The 17749-nt window shown below is 63.5% G+C and overlaps 1 protein-coding gene and 1 long non-coding RNA gene across 5 annotated transcripts; both read left to right on the forward strand.

Moving 5' to 3' along the window:
• The first annotated feature begins 5951 nt into the window (after window positions 1–5951).
• On the forward strand, window positions 5952–8300 carry LOC131821843 (uncharacterized). Its single transcript, XR_009349997.1, has 3 exons — window positions 5952–6276; window positions 6523–6664; window positions 7426–8300. It is a non-coding gene; the product is annotated as an uncharacterized LOC131821843 (long non-coding RNA).
• A 311-nt stretch (window positions 8301–8611) lies between these two features.
• Window positions 8612–17468, forward strand: DUSP9 (dual specificity phosphatase 9). Of its 4 annotated transcripts, none has more exons than XM_059158179.1 (4): window positions 8612–8786; window positions 13697–14098; window positions 15250–15699; window positions 16010–17468. In XM_059158179.1, exons 2-4 carry the CDS (start codon window positions 13732–13734, stop codon window positions 16333–16335), a joined length of 1143 nt encoding a protein of 380 aa, XP_059014162.1. In that variant the 5' UTR covers window positions 8612–8786; window positions 13697–13731; the 3' UTR covers window positions 16336–17468. The 4 variants fall into 4 exon arrangements, with proteins under 4 accessions (XP_059014162.1, XP_059014164.1, XP_059014163.1 ...); XM_059158181.1 differs by having other exon boundaries at window positions 8612–8776; XM_059158180.1 differs by lacking the exon at window positions 8612–8786 and adding an exon at window positions 11491–11698.
• The last annotated feature ends 281 nt before the right edge of the window (window positions 17469–17749 follow it).

The following is a 17749-nucleotide window of genomic DNA, read 5'->3' on the forward strand; positions in this document are numbered from 1 at the left end:
CAGTTACATCAGGAAGCAGGGAGACTTTAGACACCTTAGGTTTTACTGAATCTAGATTTTAAAATCAGAAGAGTTGTCTTGAGCCCTGTGCAGGCCTACCTCAAACCGACCGAATTACTTGAAACAACTCAGTCAAATGTGCTGAAGCTTAGTTTCTTCATCTGTAAAATGCTAGGATTATCCACCTCATAGGGATATTTTAGCTTTCAATGATACAACAGAGGAGAAAGCATTTTGGAAGACAGAAAGGCTCTGTATTCGTTTGCCGGAGCTGTTCTAACAAGGTACCACTGACTGGAGGGCTTAGAACAGCAGACATTGACCGCCTCCCAGTTCTGGGCTGTTCTTCTGAAGGCCTAGGCAAGGCTCTGGTCCTGGTATTTCCCCTAGCTGCTGGGGACATGCTGGTGAGCTCTGGTGTCCTTGGCTTGTATAGTTCTGCCTCCCTCCAGCTTCCTGCAGTGTTTTCATTTGAGCCTGTGTCCTGACGTCCCCAGTCATTCCGGATTACAGCCCCCCACCCACTGTGGGACGAGCAGACCTTTATTACATGGGCAACAACCCTATTTTCAAATCAGGTCACATTCACAGGTACAGGAGTTGGGGGGGGGGTGTACAATTCAACCCATAAGAAGCCCTATATTAATATTATCTTAGAACGTTTTCATCTTTTGGATTATTGTCCCTTTTGTTGGCTACAGCTTATGTAGTCCAATTAAATCATAAGAAGTGTATACGTGCGCGCACACACACACACACACATACACACACACACAGTATATATATACACCCCTCTAGCCCCCTCCCCTGGGGACCTGCAGCCCCAGGAGTCAGCCGTGTTCTCCAAACACATCTCTGGGTCCGTCCTGTGGGATTCTGGGCAGTCACATGGACAACCACGCGTTGTCCCTAACGGGGGTGCGCTCTGCTTGTCTTCTCACTCCCGGGTGACGGGCACTCCCATGAGGGTTCAGTCTCTGCAGTAAGCGAGGCCTGCAGCCTCCTGGTCACAAAGGCGTCTTGGGGACCACTGATGGGACCACATAGTGGCTCACCTCCTCCTGCCCTATCTGCCTTTCCTCCTCAGCTTGTGCCCAGCAAGCGCATACTCAGACTTCCGAGCAGAAACAAAGATGAGGCTGGAGACAGCCAGCAGGTCTGGGCCTGCTGCCGGCAGCAGAAGCGGGATGGGCGGGCAGCAGAGGGGCCCGGGAGAAGGCTGCAGCAGAGGAGAGGTTTGGGGGCTGGGCCTCGCCCTAGGAATTCTGAGTCCTCACCTCCAGGTGAGAAGCCCCTGGGCAGGCATCGGTGCGGGGGAGCGACATGGGGGCCCCATGTGGGCATGGGGTCCGGTTCTCAACCCTCTCTGGATGCCCGATGGGCCGGCCTAGAACCAGCCACAGAGTGGGGTGCTGTGAAGGTCTGTGCGTGGTTTCCCGGCCACGGCAACTCAACCATTTTCACTCAGGAGACACTCATGGAGCCTGCCGCGCCCAGGCCGGATGCCAGGTACACTGGCCTCCAGAGGCGTCTGCAGCAGCTCCCGGCCGGCCAGCAGACCAGGCGCAGGGGACACAAGGGGAAGCCCTGTGATGTGTGACAGGGGTGCAGGATTACACCTGAGGGAGGTGCTCCCAGCTGAGGGGTCAAGGAGGGGGAGGAGGTGGGGGAGGAGGTGGAGTCTAGGGCTCTGCAGGCAGAGAACACCCCGTGTGCACTGGTGAGGGTGAGGCTGGGCTACCATCACTAACGGCTTCTACAGGACCCTGGAGCCTCCTGATTGAGAAACGCAGAAACAAAGCTGGCAAGCCGGGAACAGGGGAGCTGTGGGAATCACTGCCCTCGCGCGGGCTGCGGGGACTCGGGACTCAGAGGGTCTTTGGGCTTTCTTCGGGAGTCAGGTTGAAGTCACCCAGCAAGCCAAGCTTTTGGACCCACTTGCTCCCGGGGTCTACAAGCCATGCTTGAGCCCATCGGAGAGCCCCACTGGGCACGACATGAGACGGCCACTCTCCTCCAAGCACTCTCTCAACTTGCTGAGGTGGCTCCCCGGGAAAGGGCCACAGGGGTCTGGAGCTGGGAGGACATGGACAGCCTGAGCCAGATGGTCCCAGAGAACAGAAGAGGGTATGCCCTTGCCAGGCAAACGGGGGCCCGCAGTGGTGACAGGCAGTGCGCATGGCAGGCCAAGCCTTTGCCAGATGGCGGGGCGACAGCCGTGGGCTCACAAAACACAGGTTCACCTCCGGGGAGCCTCAGAATGAGAGCTTATTTAGAGTAAGGGAGAGGGACACAAGATATTCTGGTACATTCTGGCCACCCCCAGCGGAGGCCAGTGGCCTACAGCATGTGGACTTTGTCCTCAAGGCCTCTCGGGGCTGCTGAAGGGGGTGGTGGAGGAGCGCATGATGCCGGCCTCATCCTCCGCATGGGGGGGGGGCAGGTAGGGCTGAGCCTGGAATCTTCCAACAGTGAGGAGGGGGCAGGGCCTGGCCAGCGACAAAAGGTGACACACTTGCAAGCTCTTTGGGTGGTAGACTCATCAGAAACTGTGCAGGGCAGGGGAGAGAGAGGGAACCAAACTCTGACGTCAGGATTTGGGTGACTCGAGTGGAGAGACCCTGCATCAGACACGTCATGGGGCACTCAGGTGGCAAAGGCCAAATGCCAGTTGGTGCCCTGGCTGTGGCCCCCGAGAGACAGTGTGATGTCACAGTCGTCACCCGGGAGAAGAGCTGAGGTCATCCGGTGGGAACACATAGAACGGCCATGACGCCTGAGACAGACTTGGGACGGCACCGAAGGTCTGGCTAAGAGGGCACATCAGCAGGCCACCGATGGGGCAAACGTGGTGGGGGACAGGAGAGCATGGATGCAGGTGACTGGGCGGCTTTGACCAGGGAAGGGCCTTAGTGTGGGAAGCTCTCACCGGACTGGGCTCCAGGGGACTGGTGCAGGGTGGAGTGGCCACAGGGGACTGTAGGACGGAAGGTGGCCAGGAGCAAGGAAGGCATCGCACGGGCTGCGTGGGGCTCCAAGCGTAGATGGGGACCATGTTAAGGATGAGGCCCGGCACAGCAGGAGAGAGGCCGTGAGCCCAGAGTCGGGGCCCCAGGAGTGGACCTGCCAGCAGGGGCTGAGGAGTGAGGAGGAAAACCTCGCAGGTCCTGGAGTGTGACCAGAGGGGGTCAAATCGTGGGGGTGTCGAATCATGTCTGGAAGCCACAACCTGGGGAAGCCAAGCGATGCCAACTGGGCCTAGACTCTGGGAGGCGGGTGTGGCCGAGCGTGCAGTGCCCCCAGGCCAGAGGTCTGAAGAGAGCCTGGTCACTGAGGTGTGGGCGTCATGGGAAGACTGGGAGGGCCGACTAGGGGCCCGGGCAGAGGCAAGGCCGGTGTTGGGGGTGCTGGGGGCCAGTGCCGGGGGTGGGGCCCCAGGGACAGGAGCCATGGGGGAAGGGTAGGCTTGGCTAAGAAGGAGACGGCATTCTGGGCACCACATGTCCCTCTTCCTGAAGACGATTTCTGGATAATTCTATGCCTTATCATCTGCAGAGCCTGTGTAGGCCGGCGGTGGATGGGGCCATCACTGAGAGTGAAGCACAGGACGTTTGCTCTGAAGATTGGGAAGTCGTCTTAGGCTTATAGCCTCAGGGACCTCACCCTCGACACCCTTTTTCTCCTCTGGGGCTGCGGAGAACAGGGAGGCTCTTGCCTTGGCTCTTGCCGGCTCTCCAACAGCAGGTCCCGAGAGCTACTCTTACCGGTTGACAAACTGGGCCCCGTGTTACCCTCACGGTCCCCCTCCATGACTGCTAGAAGACCAGTCTCGGGCCACTGCTGCAGGTCGATGACAGCAGAGTCAAATGGGACCCCAGAGTGGCCCCGGCTAAACCCTGACTCTCATGGTCCCCACAGGCCCTGGCCTTTCTCTCTGCGATGATGATACGATGCTGGCCGTGGAGTGGCGAGGAGAGGCCCCAGCTCGCAGGGACGGAGCCCTCACAGCACGCTGGGTGTGGCGGCTGAGGTCCTCCTGTGCTTCCCGCAGGAAACAGCGAGCCCCGAGAGCAGACTCATCACACCACTGGGACACAGAGTGACAGCGGGAGACTGAGCACTAGTACCCTATCATCGGCAAGGGACTCAGCGACCGATCACAGTCTCTCACCAGTACCCTATCATCATTGGGTTACCGGGAGGACCAATGTGGAGGCTAGACTGCATGCCCGACCCGGAGCGAGGGCCCTCGGCTGGACCCTTCCCACCAGCAGCCTCTCTTGGGCCGCCCCTGGACCTCACCTCTGAGCGGATGCAAAGGATCCCTCTGGCATCCTCACCAGCAGGCCCTGGCCTCCCCCCTCCCCCCTCCCTCTGCCCAGGGGCTGGCTGGAGGCTCAGCGACTCACATCTGCGCTGCTCCCTCTGCCCTGGGTGCTCTCGGGACTTGATCAGTCACCAACGTGGGAAGCAGGTACTACGGGGAAACAGCGGCTCTCTAAATTTAGACCAGAAAAATCCCCACAGAGCTGGCAGAAATATCCTAGCCCTCCTTGTGGCAAATGTCTCAAGCAGGAAAGTGGGGAGTGGGCAGCAAGAGCCGGGGGGCTGTGTGGAGGAGGGGGGCAGGCCAAGGGACGGTGACAGGAAAAGGCTCTCCTCCCGGCTGGGGTGAGCCTGGGTCACCCTGGAGCCACCATCCTCCCAGACCCTCTCCGCAGAAGGTTCTTTGCCAGTTCAGACCCCGTAGATGGCTCTCCAGGGCCCTTCCTTGCTCTGGCAGGGTAGCTGGCCGTGCTCCTGCCCACCGGCACCCCAAGCCTTCAATGGAGGCTGCAGCCTTGGGGGGGGAGGGGGTACCTAGACCTTGTGTCTCTATGGAGAGGAGCAGAAGAGCGCTCGGTGTCGCCTGACCACAGAGAGACACAGCACCCAGCAAGCCTGGTGTCCAGCCTTGGTCTGGGTGCTGGGAGCCAACAGGGCCCAGGTTGGGCCACGCACTGTTGAGAGGGGAAGGCGGAAGCGGCCAGTGGAAGCAGCCAGACTGTGCTCCGAATGCCACGATGGGAGGAGGCAGATCCCAGAGGAGCAAGTTGGGGGTGGGGACACAGAGCACACTTGGGAACCCCCTCCCCAGCCCCGCAGATCATCTTCTTCCCTGCGATGAGATGCTGTCGCTCGAGAGGCCCATTCCTGGTTGGGGGTACAGAGAGAACTGGCCAGAAAGGCGGACAGGCCACTCACAGAGGCCTCCCTTAGAAAAACTGGTTGGGGGGGCTTCTCCCTGCATGCTCTGGGTACCCCCAGGCTCCCCAGCCACTCTGGCTCCCCTCTCTTCTGCCCCCACTCATTCCTCAACCTCCCTTGGACAAGCCAGGAAGTCCTCTGCTTCCCCCTTTTCCCCCCAGCCCACCCCTCCACCATGGGAGCTGGGGGGCTCCCCCCACCCCGCTCCCCTCCTCTTCGCACTCACCTCCCTGTGCCTGTCCACCAATGAGCGTGGGCGCCTGGCTCTCTCTCCCCGGGGAAAGGGACTGTATCATCTGTAATGTGCATCTAGACGGTGCGCTGCCTCTCTGGAGGACGAGACAAGGGGAGGGAGCCTGCACAGCTGGCCGGAGGCGGTTTATAACCAAGTTATTGAACCTGAACCTGAGCCCTCCCAGAATGGAGGTGTTAATGGCTGCCGAGGTCACAGCCCCTCAGAAACCTCTCCCTCCTCTCGACTCGCCCTCACCCTTCCGCCTGCAGATGCGGCTTCTGAGAACGGCCACAGGACCATTTAGTTCCAAATGTCTGGCCCTGGCCCTTTTGGGAGCTCCCACGGGCAGGTGGGGCACCCCAGAGCAGGGTCTACAATGCGCTCTGGAAGACACAGCCCTGGTTGCAAGACGGGTCTAGAAGGGCGCTGATGGGGGGCCTGGGACCCAGTGGAGGGGGTGGCAGAGGGATGGCGGCCTGTGGGGGAGGGGGTCACGCAGACAAGTGGCTGCAGCCACAGCTACTGCTCTCAGGAGTCTGCCTCAGGTGCCAGGCGCCAAGTGCTGGAGCCCTCCAAACAGTGACAGGATCCCCACGCTGGGGCTGGATGATGTAGGCCTCTCCTTCAAGCTTTGCTTGCCTGGGAGGGTGCCCAGGAGTGGGGCCCGAGAAACGTGTCTTCAGCCAAAGGACCGCCGTGTGCAGAGCACCAGAGCGGGCCAGTGGGCGGCGGCCGCCCAGGCGCGGGATCTCTCCATCCCCACTGAGGCCCAGCTCTCTGGCCCTCCATCTCGTGTAGGTAGGGTTGGCCATTCTTGGGGCATCCTGTCAGCATGGCTGGGGGTTCTGGCGGATAAGGGGGCAGGGTGCGGAGGAGACAGTAAGGCCAGAGACGCAGGTGAGGAGCCCACAGGAGCGCGTACGTGGGCTCGATGGCTTGGGAGATGGAGGCCCAGCTGCGCCCGCAGAGCCACCTTGATGCTAACACAATCGGCCCTCAAGTCCTCCTCAAGACAGCCGTGCATTTTATCTCCCCGACAGGGTGCAGGCCAGGCTTTGCCAGCCAAGAGAAGTCTCTGGAGGTGAAGAGACAGTCCCCATTTCCCCGGCAGAGCAGACCTGCGCCTTTGGAGCTCCCGGACTGGCCTGGCCACTTGTGGGCGCCGTCATCCTCCAGCACTGGGTGGGTGCTGCTGCTTGGAGAGCAGAGGCGCTGTGGGCCAGCAGGAGCGGCAGCTTTGCAGGGCTGCAGGGCAGCATCATACAATCCAAATGGTTCCCCTCCAGTGTTCAGCCCGGAGTCACTCCAGCGCAGGCGGCTGACTGAGTGCCTTGGGCCATGGGCGCAGCCAGGTGGATCTTCCCCAAATGGGAGGAAGGGGGACGGGGCGGAGGTGGGGGGTGATGAAAGCCAGCCCCAACTTTTTCCCATCTCCATACGTTTTCATGTTTTGCCTGATAACGATGGTCCTAGTGCCACAGAGCGCAGCTTTCCGCCTCTGGTGATTTGTCTGCCAAGGCCTCCCACGTGAGAGCGGCCAGCATTGGCGGCCTGACAGAGAAGCTGTACAGGGTCCTTCCAGCCGCAGGGTCCACACACAGCCCCGGGGGCTCCCCTGTGCAGCCATGGGCCTGGCCCCAGTGCCCTGCCCTGCCACTGATGAGGAGGTGAAAGCAGCAGCAGCCTCGGAGGCTCCCAGGGAAGGCCCGCCTGGAAGGCCAAGGGCCAGAGCAGCGAGCAGGTTCTCAGCGTGAGCCTCCACAGGGGAAGGGGCCAGAGGACAAGGCAGGTGAGCCTGGCTGGTAGCCGTAGGACCTTGCTTGGGCTCACATACCGTGCCCTAAAAGTGCAGCAAAGCTTGGAGGGCCTCCCCTCTCCCTAGCCATACAGATGAGGAAACTGAGGCACCAGAGACAAAGCTGCCTCTCTCCCCTCTTTCCCAGGAAGTGACTCAGGAGAATTCAGCGCTGCTGCAGGCGGGAGCCCTGACGCCAGGCCGCCTCCATGGAGCTGCTGGCATCCCAGCTCAGCCCGCCTCCCTCCTGGTGTCATCCCAGCCTGGCCTTGCCTGGCTCCGATGGCCCTGAGCAGACACGCACTGGAGGCCCAGCCAGATGGTGGCCCCCAACGGCCCAGAGCGTCGTGCGGGTTCTCAGCATCCCTTGTGCCACATTCCCGGGGCCCAAGTCACCCTCTACTCACCAGGGAGCCCCTGTGTGCTGCCCCTGCCGCCTCATCCCTGCAGAGCCAGTGAGGCCCAAAGCCCAGTGAGTCCCCTGTTTACACACAGCGGGGGCTTCTGCCCCCAGCCGGGCTCTGCCGCTACACCACTGTGGGACTCCGGGAAGCCCCTGCCTCAGTCTCCCTAGCTAGCCCACGGAGCGGGCCCCTTCGCCTCCCAGACTGGTGTATGCACAAAATGAGGTCCTGGACAGAGATGCTCATGGCCTTTGCTGCAGAGGAAAGCAAAGTGGGCCTGGTGACAAGGCCCCCCTCCCAGGCCCTCCCCCAGCGTCCTGGCCCCACCCCTTCCAGGCACTGATGCTCAAACGCTATTATTATTAGCCAGAGTCTGAGACTGGAGAATGGGAGAAGGCAGTGCAGAGGGACCTGGGAGTGGGGGGTGGGGGGTGGGGGGGATTTGTGGTTCTGCCAGATAGACCTTGTGCCCTATTCCTGTGTGACAGTAGGAGGTGGCCCTAGGGGCCAAGCTGTGCCCGCTCCTCCACGGGCCCCTTGGCTTCCCTGGCTGGAAGCAGAAGCCAGCGCAGACTCTTCGGAGCGGCCCTCCCCTAGCCCAGGTCCAGCCTAGGTTGGGTCTCCCACCCCACTCAGCTTGAGGCCCCCGCGCGGCGGGGCTGTTGGGGTTCGGCGCTGCAGCCGGCGCCCGACAGAGGGTCGGTGGCGGGCGGAGCGCAGTCTTGCAGGTGGGAGGAAGGCGGCCGGGGGCGGGGACGGGGGAGGGAGACGCTGGGCAGGCCGCGCGGTCCCGCCCCGCTCCCTCCCTGCGCGCCGCCGGCGACATTGCCCCTCCTGGGCAGGGGGCGGAGAAGACGGCGACGGGAGCGGAGGAGGCGGCGGCGGAGGCGGGATTTGGAGTTTCCCTCCGCAGCGGCGGCGGCGGTGGCGGCGGCGGCGGCGGCCCCTCGGCTTCAGGCGAGGCCGCCGCCTGAGGCTCCGGTGGCGCTCGGCGGCAGCGGCGGTGGCGCTTCCCGCCGCCTGGGCTTCAGAAACTTCCCGGCTGCGACGCGCGGAGCCAGTGCAGGAAGCCGAGCGGATCGGGGGTGAGCGGAGGTGAGCGGAGGTGAGCGGAGCACGCGGCTCCCCGGCACCCACCCACCCCACCCCCACCCAGCCTGGCCGCCCCCTCCGACGTGAGCTCCTCCATCCTGCACCCCAAAGTCTTGCAGCGCGCGCCCCGCAGGGCCGACGCACGCGCCCCTGCGAGACCCACTGGATCCTGCCACCTCACGCCCCCCGCATCCCGCCCGTGCACCTCCCTGTCCTCTGCCACGCATATCCCCTACCACTTGCATGCGCGTGCACAAACCACGCACCGCAGACCCGAGTCCCTGCAGCGTACGCAGCAGCAGCCCCTAACCCAGCACCCACCACTGCCCCAACTCAAGCGAGCACCCATCCCAGACCGTGCCATGCCTCCGTACACACCCAGGCGCGCGCGCGCGCGCGCGCGCACACACACACGCACAGACGCGCGCACATACACGGTACATCCCTGCTGTATCTGCACTAACATAGCTCCCCTCTCCGTGCCACCACCGTCTCCAACTCCCCATGTGCTCATTACAGACACCCCACCCACGTTCCCAGCCCGGAGACACTGCGATCCACCTACCCCTGAGTGAAGCCCCAAAACTAACTCCTGCCCCAGCAGCTGACACTCCCCACGCCCCACAGCCTGGCCCAGTACCCAGGCACACAGCTCGTGCATCCCCAGCATGCACGCTCATACACCCCAACACCCATGCCCACCTGTTGGGTTTACACCCTCCAGCACCCTGCCCCAACTCCACTGCAAATAGCCCCCAACGCCCCCAAGCACATCCGCCAGTCCCTCCCACCACCACCCCTGACACTTGAAGCCTGGACTCTAGAGGCTGTAGCATCTGGTGGCCTCCCTTGGGTGGCAGGAGCTCACCAACCTGAGGCCCACTGGGCGACTCGCTCAACGGACCTTGAGTCTCCCCAGCGACAGGCTTGGCCTCTTCCCTAAGAGATAAAGAAGGCACTTGGGGTGCAAGGTACTGTACTTAGATGTGGAGCTTGGGTGGGGTGGGGGAGGGGAGAAAGGGCTAGGGGGCCCAACTGGGTCCAGAGAAATGCCAGTTGCCAGGCCCGCACGTAGTAGGTCAGTTCCACGAGGACAGGAGTCCGCTGGGGTCCATGTGCCCGTCTGCTTGTGCCAGGAGGGGAGGCCTGTGTGGGGTGTTGCTGTGCGTGTCTGTGGGGCGGGGGAATGTGTGTGACCCTCTGAGAGGAGAAGCGGGATTGGCACCCTCCTGGGCTCCCTCATGCAACAATTGGTTTCATTCATTCATGACTTCTTTGTTAACAAGCATTTCTTCCGCGAGCGCCCGGCGTCTGCCAGGCCCTGCACTGGGGGCTGGGGCCAGCTTGGGGCCGGGCGCACACCCGCTCCTGCCTTGGAGGAACTCCCAGTCCAGCGAGGAGACCGACCAGGAAAAGCAGAAAGCCATCCCCAGCGGAAAGTGGATTTGGTGGAAAAGATTTGTCGCTGGGAGTTGTGCTCCTGGCCATGTGACTGGGCCGCGACAGCCCGGAGGGAACCCTGCATTTCGGGGTGAGGGGTGAAGGGTGAGGCGGGGCGCCGCTCTCCGGAGGCTCCGGTGACCAGAGGGCGCATGCGGCGCGCGTGGGGTCTATGGGCTGCGGTGTCCCCGCGGCCTCCCAGGGGCACTGGCCAGGCGGGGCGGAGGCCGGAGGCCCCTGGCGGGGCGCTGGAGCTGCAGGCTCAGCGCCCACCCTGCGGCGAGTGCGCGGGCTGGCTTCACCCGCCGGCCTGGGCGTGCAGCGCTACCTCCCCCGACCCAGCCCGCCCCGGGAGTGGCGCCCAGAGCTGGCGCTGCAGGGGACCAAGTGCGGGCCGGCCCGGCTGGGGGCGGGGGGCTTGGCTGCGCTCAGCCCTGCAGTGCGGAGGTGGCAACAGGTTCCAGTGTGTCCTGCTGCTGGCGCAGCGGGCGCTGCTGGCGCGGGGCACCGAGTACTCATTTGCGAGACTGCATACTGCCCCCCACACCGGTTTCCCCCGGTAGGTGGGCTTGCCGGCGGAGGGAGCAAGGTGCAGGGCAGCCCCTTCAGGAGCCGGGAGCGGCAGGCTCCCGCACAACCCCACTGGGGTGGGGGGGAGTTCTTGGAGGCGAGCTTCCTCTCTGTTCATCCGTGCCGAAGTTGCCTTACCTGCCCCTGTCACCTTCCCAGACAGACACCCCTGGCCTCCTCCAGGGACCCCTCTCCAAAAAGCCTGCCTGAGCACCTCGGAAGCCCCAAACTGCTGTTCTTAGGCACTGCGGCTTCAGGGAACTGAGGCCTGGAGCGCAGAGGAAGGAGACTACAGGAAGGCTGGCGGGGGCGGGGGGACCGGGGGTCCCCCCCGGGGGGGGGGGTCCCCTGGAAAAGGAGCAGAATCTGAACAGGCGGCAGAGGAGGGAGGCCTGGGCTGGGGGCAGGAGGACACAGCGCAGCTCCCAGGGGCGCCTGGATGCAGCCAATGGGACTCATACCAGAGGCCAGGCCACGGTGGGCTGTCGCTAAAGATGAGTCCCAGGCTGGCAGCCCCCGGGCCAGGGAGGGAAGGAAGGAGGGGGGGTGCTGGAGGCCACTTGGAGGGCCTGGTTCTCTCCCTAGTATCCCTTCCTTCGTTTTCTCTTTTTACTCCGTGGTTCAGGAGAGGAGTCTTCATCAGTAGCACTAACCTTGATTATCCTGAACACTGACCTTCTGGTGGTTTTGTCATACAGCTTTCCTTTTACTTAGTTTCCTGGGCTAGATTCCCAGAAGTGGCCAGAGGGTGTAGATTCCTTCGCAGCTCTGGACGCATAGGACCGATTAATTTCCGGAAGGGCCTGACCGATGGAGAATCCTCCGGCACCCAGCAACAGAGCAGCGGGCTGATTTCACAGCACCCTTGGCAGCACTGGGTGTACTCATTCTGAGAACGTTTTACCAATGCAACAGGTGGGGAGGGTCACCTTGCTTCTTAAATTTACCCACATTCCATACCTGAGCTTGAACCTTTCCCCAACGGTCTGGTACCAGTTGCATTTCTTCCCTCAAGCGGTCTTTTCTGGTTCCTTTCTGGTTCCTTGCCTGTTTATCAGAGTCTTAACCTCTTGATTCATTTGTATGAGTTTTATCTTATCTGCTCTACATTTTCCTTCAACTCTGCTGTTTGCTTTCGATGGGTTTTAAGCAGGGAAGGGACACTTATCACACCCAGCATTATCTTGCTCAGTCTCTCTGTTTATTACTGACCTATCCCGCTAAACTGGGAGCACGGAGAAAGCAGGGACCCCGACGTCCTGTGCGTTTGCCAGCTGGTGTACGTGGAAGGCGTAGAGGCCACTGGCCTGTGATGAACAAAGGTCTGGTGCAGGGCAGAGTGGGCTGGGGGGTGGTTGAGGCTGGCAGGCCTCCCTGGAAGCCGGGGGAGAGGGCTTTGGAAGCTGGGCCGACACCCTGGTCAAGAGCTGTCCAGTGCAGGCCCTCAGCTAGTGCGGGGAGCAGAGGTGTAAGAGATCAATTTAAGTACAAAGTACCTGGCTCTTGACCAGGGAGGAGGCAGGGGGAGACGCCGGGGATAATTCCCAGGACAGAAGTGTGGTAAGAGCAGAGCACCCCAGTTTAGGACTGGAGGCTCAGAGCTCCTGGGTGCCTTGGGTGACGCCTGTGCAGGGGGGAAGCCCTGGGGTTCCCCAGAAGCTGTCATCTGCGCGTCTTGCCCTTGGGCAGAGTTCGGGGCCAGAAGACAACAGCGGGTTTCTGGTCTTGCTTCCTCCTCCCCTCCATGATTTCAGTGGCATCCTGCAAAAAACCAAGGTGGTAGGTGCTTCTGATGAGCCCATTGTACAGATGGGGTCACTGGAGTCGGAGTTGGAGAGGGAGTAGGGCTAGAGGCAGCTTCCGGGACAGGGGCTCTGGGCTCTTACTTAGCCCTACCCCCTCCCCCTGCCTCCGGAGGTCAACTGGCGCGGGGCAGAAGAACTGAGGCCGGTCCCCTACTGGGCCCCTGACCTGCCCTTGGCCTCTGCCCCGGCCCCTGTCCCGCTTGGGTGGAAGCCCCAGCTCAGCGCGCCACTTGGGGGCCCACCCGACCGCTTCGCTGGCACCCGTTGGCTCGCTGGCCCCCATGAGCCCGCCCCCACTGCCCCGCCCCTCCAAACGGCCATTCCACGTCCAAAGGCAGCGGCTTCCAAGGTGGAAACTGGGTCCCGCTGCCAGGAAGCAGCCTGCTTGAGAGCGGCGCGGGACTCGGGGCTTCCACGTGCGCGCCTGCCCTGCCAGCCCACCGTCTTCCCCGGAGACCGGGCCCCGGGACGCCCTTACCGGGGGACGGCGCCCGGCTTTGCGCGCTGGCCTTGGCTCGGACGTCCCCGCGCGGCCGCCCGCCGCCCGATCGCGCTCCAGGTGTCTCTCCTGTTTTCCCCTCCCGGGGGCCACCAGGGCTGGGGCAGCTCCGAGAAGGCCGGCCGAGGCCCTTCCCCTCGGCGCCACCTCTACTCCCCCGGTCCGCCTCTCACACGCGCACGTCCCCAAAGTCGGAGGCTCGAACTTGGGGAGCGATCGCAGGCAGGCCCAGCGAGACCCGCTGGAAGGGGGTGTGAAAGGAGGTGACCGAACCCTTGGGCCGCCCCAGAAGGGCCCGGGAGAGGACCCGCGACTCTCAAAGGGCCCGTTGGGCACCGGGCCTTCCTCTTCTGGGGGACCCCTCACACTTCCCGCAGCGGGCAGCAGCGCCGCGAGCCCGAGTGGCTGCCTGGGGCGTTTTCCTTGGGGGGCCCGAGGCGCAGAGAGGCGCCTCCTCGCTGCGGGCGGTGGAGGGGTGTCTCTACGGGACCCCCGGCATCCGTCTGAAGGATGCGGGCGGGGCTTCGCGGCTCCGTCCCCCCCACCCCCACCCGGCGGCCGGGCGCGGAGAACGCGGGCTCACGCGGCGCGCCGGCCCTCTCTCCGCAGCGCCGGCGGTCCGACGTGCCCGGAGCCGCGAGCCCATGGAGGGCCTGGGCCGCTCGTGCCTGTGGCTGCGTCGGGAGCTGTCGCCCCAACGGCCCGGGCTGCTGTTGCTGGACTGCCGAAGCCGCGAGCTGTACGAGTCGGCGCGCATCGGCGGGGCGCTGAGCGTGGCCCTGCCCGCGCTGCTGCTGCGCCGCCTGCGGCGGGGGAGCCTGTCGGTGCGCGCGCTCCTGCCCGGGCCGCTGCTGCAGCCGCCCCCGCCCGCCCCGGTGCTCCTGTACGACCAGGGCGGGGGCCGCCACCGGCGCGGGGAGGCGGAGGCCGAGGAGTGGGAGGCCGACTCGGTGCTGGGCACCCTGCTCCAGAAGCTGCGGGAGGAAGGCTACCTAGCGTACTACCTGCAGGGTAGGTGCGGGCACCGGGCACCCGGCCTGGGAAGGACCCTGGGACGCTGGGGGTGGGGGAGGGGCAGGGCCACCCTTCCCAGAGGATTCCCAGGTTAGTTGACCAGACTTCTTGGAAAGTTGAGTTGCCATCACATCCCCTGAGCACGACCTTGGGCAAGCCCTTCACCCTGGGGAGCCCCAGTTTCTGAGTCTGGAAAATGGGGAGAATCGGGCCAGCCTTGGCTTAGAGGATGCTCGAGAATGGAATACCAAGGGCAGGCTCCCAATTTCCTCGCCTGGGTTGAGGTCACCATCTCCTGTAGCTGCTCACCCACAAAGGAGGCAGGGGTCACAGGAGGCCAGCCGCTCTGCAAAGGCTCCGGAACCAGGAAGGGGAAAGCGAGCGAGAGAGAGAGAAGCAGTGAAGGCAGAAGGCGGCAGAGATGCATCCCATCATAGTCATGGCAGCACTGAGACAGGCCTCTTTGTCCCTTGATGAGCCAAACACACACCCAAAGGTCTAGTGTAGGAACAGAGTTCCCATGAACCAACAGAGCCAGCGCCACACCTTCCCATGGCGGGGAGGGGGGCGGTGTGTGTCCCCAGACTGTCGTCCCTTGCTGCATTCTGAAGTGTTGGGTCTCCAGGCCGCCACCCCCCAGCCCAGGAGAATAGATGTTATCTGTAGACAAAGGAGTTGCTCCCTTCTTGGAACTTTGAATGGATCCAGGTAGAACCTTGGACTCTCTCCCAGGATCCAGCTCTTGGGGTGCCCCTGGTTGTGTTGGATAGGAGGTGGCCACCCATCTAGACTACGAGCCCTCGTGCTCACCTCAGCTAGGACCTGAGGCTGTAAAATCCCCTTGGGGTGGGGGGTGGAGCTCTGCCTAAGCCCAGAAGCTGCCACCTCCAGCAGCCCAGTGGGTAGTCGCTGTCTGAGGAACAGCCACCAGTGCCGAGCTAGGGTGGTCAGGCTGCCCATGGGGCAGCCCACGGGGACACCAGCAGGGATCAGGCTGCGGAATCAAGTTCCCTTTGGGAACATCTGCAAGCCACCTTGGGGGTTGGAGTTGTCCGAGGTTATTTCCCTATCCCGCCCCCCGCCACCAGGGGTGCTTGGCCACCCCAGTGGCCCGCTCCCCAGGGAACTGTCCCCTTCTCCTCTCCCAGGCGGCTTCAGCAGATTCCAGGCGGAGTGTCCCCACCTGTGTGAGACCAGCCTCAGCAGCCGAGGTGGCCCCAGCACAGCCCCAGGGCCCAGCCCAGTGGTGGGGCTGGGTGGCCTCTGCCTGGGCTCTGACTGCTCTGATGCTGAATCTGAGCCGGACCGCGATGCCATGAGCTGTGGCCTGGATTCGGAGGGGGCCACACCGCCCCCAGCAGGGCTGCTGACCTCCTTCCCTGTCCAGATCCTGCCCAACCTCTACCTGGGCAGCGCCCGGGATTCAGCCAACGTGGAGAGCCTGGCCCAGCTGGGCATCCGCTACATTCTCAATGTCACCCCCAACCTCCCGAACCTCTTCGAGAAGAATGGTGACTTTCACTACAAGCAGATCCCCATCTCAGACCACTGGAGCCAGAACTTGTCCCAGTTCTTTCCTGAGGCCATTGCGTTCATCGGTGAGTCTGCTCTGCCTCTTCTTCCTCCCTCCCTGCCCCCCCACCCCAGGCCTGGTTCCGGGGGCTCCGCCCTTCCTTCAGGACGGCTCCTCCTGGCCTTAGCCCCCATCCCCAGAGCCCAAGCCTGGACCAGCACTGCTGGGGTCTGGGCGGTGCTGGAACCCGCTCCCAGAGGCCACCATCAAGAGCCGAAGGGCTCCTCAGGCAGGACAGGGCCCCCAGGCCAAAGGTGGCCAGAGCCACCTGGTTCCACGAGCAGGGCTGGGCCGGGCCCGCCTGTCACCCTGCCTCCCCCTCTGCCCCCACCTAGATGAGGCCTTGTCCCAGAACTGCGGGGTGCTCGTTCACTGCCTGGCGGGCGTCAGCCGCTCTGTCACCGTCACCGTGGCCTACCTCATGCAGAAGCGCCACCTCTCCCTCAACGATGCCTACGACCTGGTCAAGCGGAAGAAGTCCAACATCTCACCCAACTTCAACTTCATGGGGCAGCTGCTGGACTTCGAGCGTAGCCTTCGGCTGGAGGAGCGGCGCGCCCGGGAGCGCAGCAGCGGGGGGCCCAAGGCCTCGGCCTCCGACCCGCCCTCCTTCTTCACCACCCCTACCAGCGACGGGGTCTTCGAGCTGGACCCCACATAGGGGCCCGCTCCACCCCCCAGTGGGTGCCCCTGACCACCCACGGGCTTGGGGGGGAGGTGGGAGGGGCTCAGCCGGAAGCAAGGAGGGGGTGGGGGGGAGCGCAATACCTCAGGGGAGGGCTGTTGGGAAGAGGCCAGAGCCAGGAGCCCCTCCAGAGTGGCTGCGGGGGAGACCTGTCCTACCCACTTGAAACATCCACGGGAATCCTATTAAATGTGCCTATAAGCTGGGCCAGGGCCACGGGCCTGACCCGTGCCGCTTTCGGGCGGAACCACGCTCCAGAACCTGCCTCTTCTGCGACTGTTACTTTTTTGTTTGGGGGTGGGGGTGGGGGTGGGGGGAACTCTCATTCCAAGGGACAGATCCAGGTGGCTGCCCATTCCTGGGCCTCGAGCCTCCCTGGACCTGTTCCCTGCAGAAGGGTGTGTGCCTGCTCTGAAGACCCGCTCACAGTCCCACCCCTGTCCCCAAAGGGCCGCTTCTGGGGAGGGGCTCACCACCAGCTGGTCACCTCCCTGCTTTTCTGCCAAGGCCTTAGGCCCCTTGGGGCTGAGGGCCTCCCCGTGGACATGGGCCCGGAGGTGCCCTGGCTGCAGGGCATCCACACCGAGGCCCCTTTCCCGGGCCCACAGCTCCTTGCAGGCCGGCGCTGCAGGGGCGGGTGTGGCCTGGGGAGCAGCCTAGCCGCTCCGGGCCACACATCTGGCGCCCTGTTTATCCACTTGACGTTTGAAAAGATGCTTTTTTTCCCTCTTCCCCCAGATGTCTTAACAGGGATCACTGGGGCTCTTTGTGACCGAGGGCAGCCACACTGCCGCCAGAGGAGATGGGGGTCTCAGGGCAAGAGCTGGGGGTGGGGAAGGGGAAGGAGGAGGCCTGCGTTTGGTCCCGCAGAGCCACGGTTGGTTGATCCGTGGGGCGGGGAAGGGGCCAAGCTGCATACACAGAGTCATTCACTGCAGGGCACACCCCTGGTGGGTGGTGTGCATGCACACGTGTGTGCATGAGTCTGCGCTCACACACCCAGCCCAGGGCCCCCAGTCCATGCTGCGGGACCATCTCACGCTTGGGAATCCATACCATGGTTGCTTTCTTGAATTGTTCCTGAATAAACTCTTTCTGTAAGATAGCGAACGAACAGGAACCTGTTTCCGGAGCACCCTGGGGGGCTTGGGGGAAGGTGGAGAGGGAGGCCTCCCGAGAGGGGCGGGGTGCGCAGAGCTGCCTGCCACGGGGCTGGTGGGGGACTCCCGCACTACCAGCCCTCGCCATGATTTCCCATCTGGGCCCCACGCAGCCTGCCAGCCCAGCCTCCCACAGAGCCGAGCGTCGGCTCTTGAGTCATGGGCCACTACCCTGGGCCACACACCGAACAACAGACCCCAATGATGCTGAGTGGTGCTGTGGAGACGTC

This window comes from Mustela lutreola, chromosome X (assembly GCF_030435805.1).
Source record: "Mustela lutreola isolate mMusLut2 chromosome X, mMusLut2.pri, whole genome shotgun sequence".
Lineage (NCBI taxonomy): Eukaryota > Metazoa > Chordata > Mammalia > Carnivora > Mustelidae > Mustela > Mustela lutreola.

What these genes read in the sequence shown, in the direction of transcription:
- DUSP9 (XM_059158179.1), top strand. Translation starts at nt 13,732, where the DNA reads ATGGAGGGCCTGGGCCGCTCGTGCCTGTGGCTGCGTCGGGAGCTGTCG. An exon ending in CCTAGCGTACTACCTGCAGG is followed by an intron (nt 14,099 to 15,249) that starts GTAGGTGCGGGC and finishes CTCCTCTCCCAG; the next exon opens with GCGGCTTCAGCAGATTCCAG. An exon ending in TGAGGCCATTGCGTTCATCG is followed by an intron (nt 15,700 to 16,009) that starts GTGAGTCTGCTC and finishes GCCCCCACCTAG; the next exon opens with ATGAGGCCTTGTCCCAGAAC.